The 2,500-nt window shown below is 39.7% G+C and overlaps 1 protein-coding gene across 3 annotated transcripts in view; it reads left to right on the top strand.

Moving 5' to 3' along the window:
- The window catches only part of LOC133542313 (SERTA domain-containing protein 4-like), an 88,288-nt gene that overhangs the window by 47,580 nt on the left and 38,208 nt on the right, over nt 1–2,500 (top strand). For all 3 annotated transcript variants that reach the window (XM_061886322.1, XM_061886323.1, XM_061886324.1), the window contains one exon: nt 1,783–1,955. In XM_061886322.1, coding sequence (XP_061742306.1) covers nt 1,783–1,955 — 173 coding nt within the window. The remainder of the gene's footprint in view (nt 1–1,782; nt 1,956–2,500) is intronic.

Here is a 2,500-nt window from a genome sequence, read left to right as displayed (position 1 = left end):
CCGCAAAAGAGGACATGTCCGGTGAAAAGAGGAGGTGTGGTCAGTCTATCGTAGCCTGGTCGCTGCTAGCATGCCGTGTGTTGTTGTTTTTTTAATTGATTGAAACTTTTATGAGTAGATTGCACAGTACAGTACATATTCCGTACAATTGACCACTAAATGGTAACACCCCAATAAGTTTTTCAACTTGTTTAAGTTGGGGTCCACGTAAATCAATTCATGGTGCCTCGGTGTGCATTGTTTACACAACGTGCGGTGCGCTACTTAATATGTCCGTGTCGTTTGGTACACCTCCGAACCGAAACACCCGTACAGAAACGGTTCAATACAAATACATATACCACTACACCCCTAATATGTATGTATATATGTATATGTATGTATATATGTATATATACGTGTATATGTATGTATACGTGTATCTGTATATATATGTATATATACATATATATACATATATATGTATGTGTATATATATGTATATATGTATGTGTATGTATATATATATACATGTGTGTGTGTGTGTATGTACGTGTGTATATATATATATATATACAGTATATATATATCTACCTATTATTTTGTCTACATTATGAGGGACAAACTGTAAAAATTGATTATTAATCCACTTGTTCATTTACTGTTAATATCTGCTTATTTTCTGTTTCAAGATGTTCTATCTACACTTCTGTTCAAATGTAATAATCACTTATTCTTCTCTTCTTTGATACTTGACATTAGTTTTTGATGATACCACACATTTAGGTATTGATCCGATACCAAGTAGTTACAGGATCATACATTGGTCATATTCAAAGTCCTCATGAGTCCAGGGACATATATTTCCTGAGTTTTTTTTTTTAAATGGAAGAAAATGTTGTGACAGTTAAAAATATTGATGTAATCATAGTAGAATCGACTAGATACGCTATTGTACTTGGTATCATTACAGTGGATGCCAGGTGTAGATCCACCAATGGCGTTTGTTTACATTGTGACGCCGGTGATCTACGGTGTGTAGTGAAGTATGTTTAGCTTTTCCTCGTCCTCCAGTGATAAGGATATTTGTAAGAAATGTACTTTGTCGCCATGGAGACCAGGATTAATGATCTAGAAGTAGCTAAAACACTGTGGATGGATGTTAGCCATGTGTTAAAGCACCTCTTCCTAAAGGTTTTTCAGCGTTATAACTTCACCTTTATCTTTACTTTTTACACCAAAGTGCGTCCATTCTCCCTTTGATGTCTACACACTGTGTCTGCTTGTAAGTACTCTGTGTGTGTGCGCTGCCCAACATGCTCCTCTGCTCGTAGAACCAGCAATGTCACCACATGACGACACGCCGTCATGCCTGTAAAAAAAAAGGGGAATGGGGGTACCACTACTTTTTTAGAGGCGGTATAGTACTGAATATGATTCATTAGTATCGTAGTACTATACTAGTACCACCCTACTCTGTTGTAGGCACTCTCAAGCGGGAGGAATTTGCATTAGAGAAAATGTAAATGCGTATAAAAGAGTTTGTTTCCACTGAATGTTTTGTCGCTGTAATGGTTTGTACTAATTAAGGAAATGTGTGTTCTGGAAAATGAGGAATCTCCTGAAACTAATTTAAGTAGGGTCATTTCCTCATCTCTGGCCCAGTTGTTATCCTCCCAGCTGGCAGACTTAAGTGTTAGAAGAGTCACTAGAAATATCCCACATGAATGTTGCTACACCTCTTTATTAGAGAAGAATGGACAAGATGGAAAACCAATCGTTTTTTTTTTCTGTTTTCTCTAGACTTTCATTGAGTAAAGAGATGACCCTCGTCTTGTCCATGAATCCTTTCCTGGAGCCAGAGAGAGAACCTCATCTTTCCACTTTCCAGCCGGGATGGAAAAGCCAGCGCTGCAGTAAGACCTGCTTGGCGAGGAGCACCCCGTCCAATCACACCCAGGAGAAATCAAAACAAGGTAACCATGACAACTTGTTTAAACAGAATGATTTGCAAATCCTATTCAACTTATATTCAATTGAATAGACTGCAAAGACCAGATTGTCAGCGTCAAACACCAATGACATCTATTGAACAGACAAAGAAGCAAAGAAGTCAAACGGAGACAGGATTCAATTTAGCTCATGAGGAGAGCACGTAGACCTGTGTTGTCCCACGCTCTGACGAGGGAGTTCCACGCCGCCTCTTTTATTTGGACGTCCCCTGATTACATAGCTGCAGCTGTTTTTAAAGGGAGGGCGGTCATAAACCACTGTTGCACTGGGTCACAAAACAGTTCAAGGAAAAGTTGCCTGGAGCTGCGTCAGGTCCTGTTCTCGCTCCGCTTTGTCGATCTCGGGTCAGGACAAAATATTCCTGTGGCTGACGATTGCTCAAAGAAACCGGCACCTCCATGTCGCATCCCATCGCACACAGCGGACTTTTACAAGCCTTTTGCTTGATAAAATGAAAGACAACTTTTGTCTTCTCGCCGGGCGAGCTGAACTCAGTGTAACCCAAAGT

The sequence above is a fragment of the Nerophis ophidion genome, linkage group LG24 (genome assembly GCF_033978795.1).
Source record: "Nerophis ophidion isolate RoL-2023_Sa linkage group LG24, RoL_Noph_v1.0, whole genome shotgun sequence".
In the NCBI taxonomy this organism is placed as follows: Eukaryota; Metazoa; Chordata; class Actinopteri; order Syngnathiformes; family Syngnathidae; genus Nerophis; species Nerophis ophidion.
Note: the sequence above shows the minus strand (reverse complement) of the source record. Positions and strands in the feature narration are given on the sequence as shown.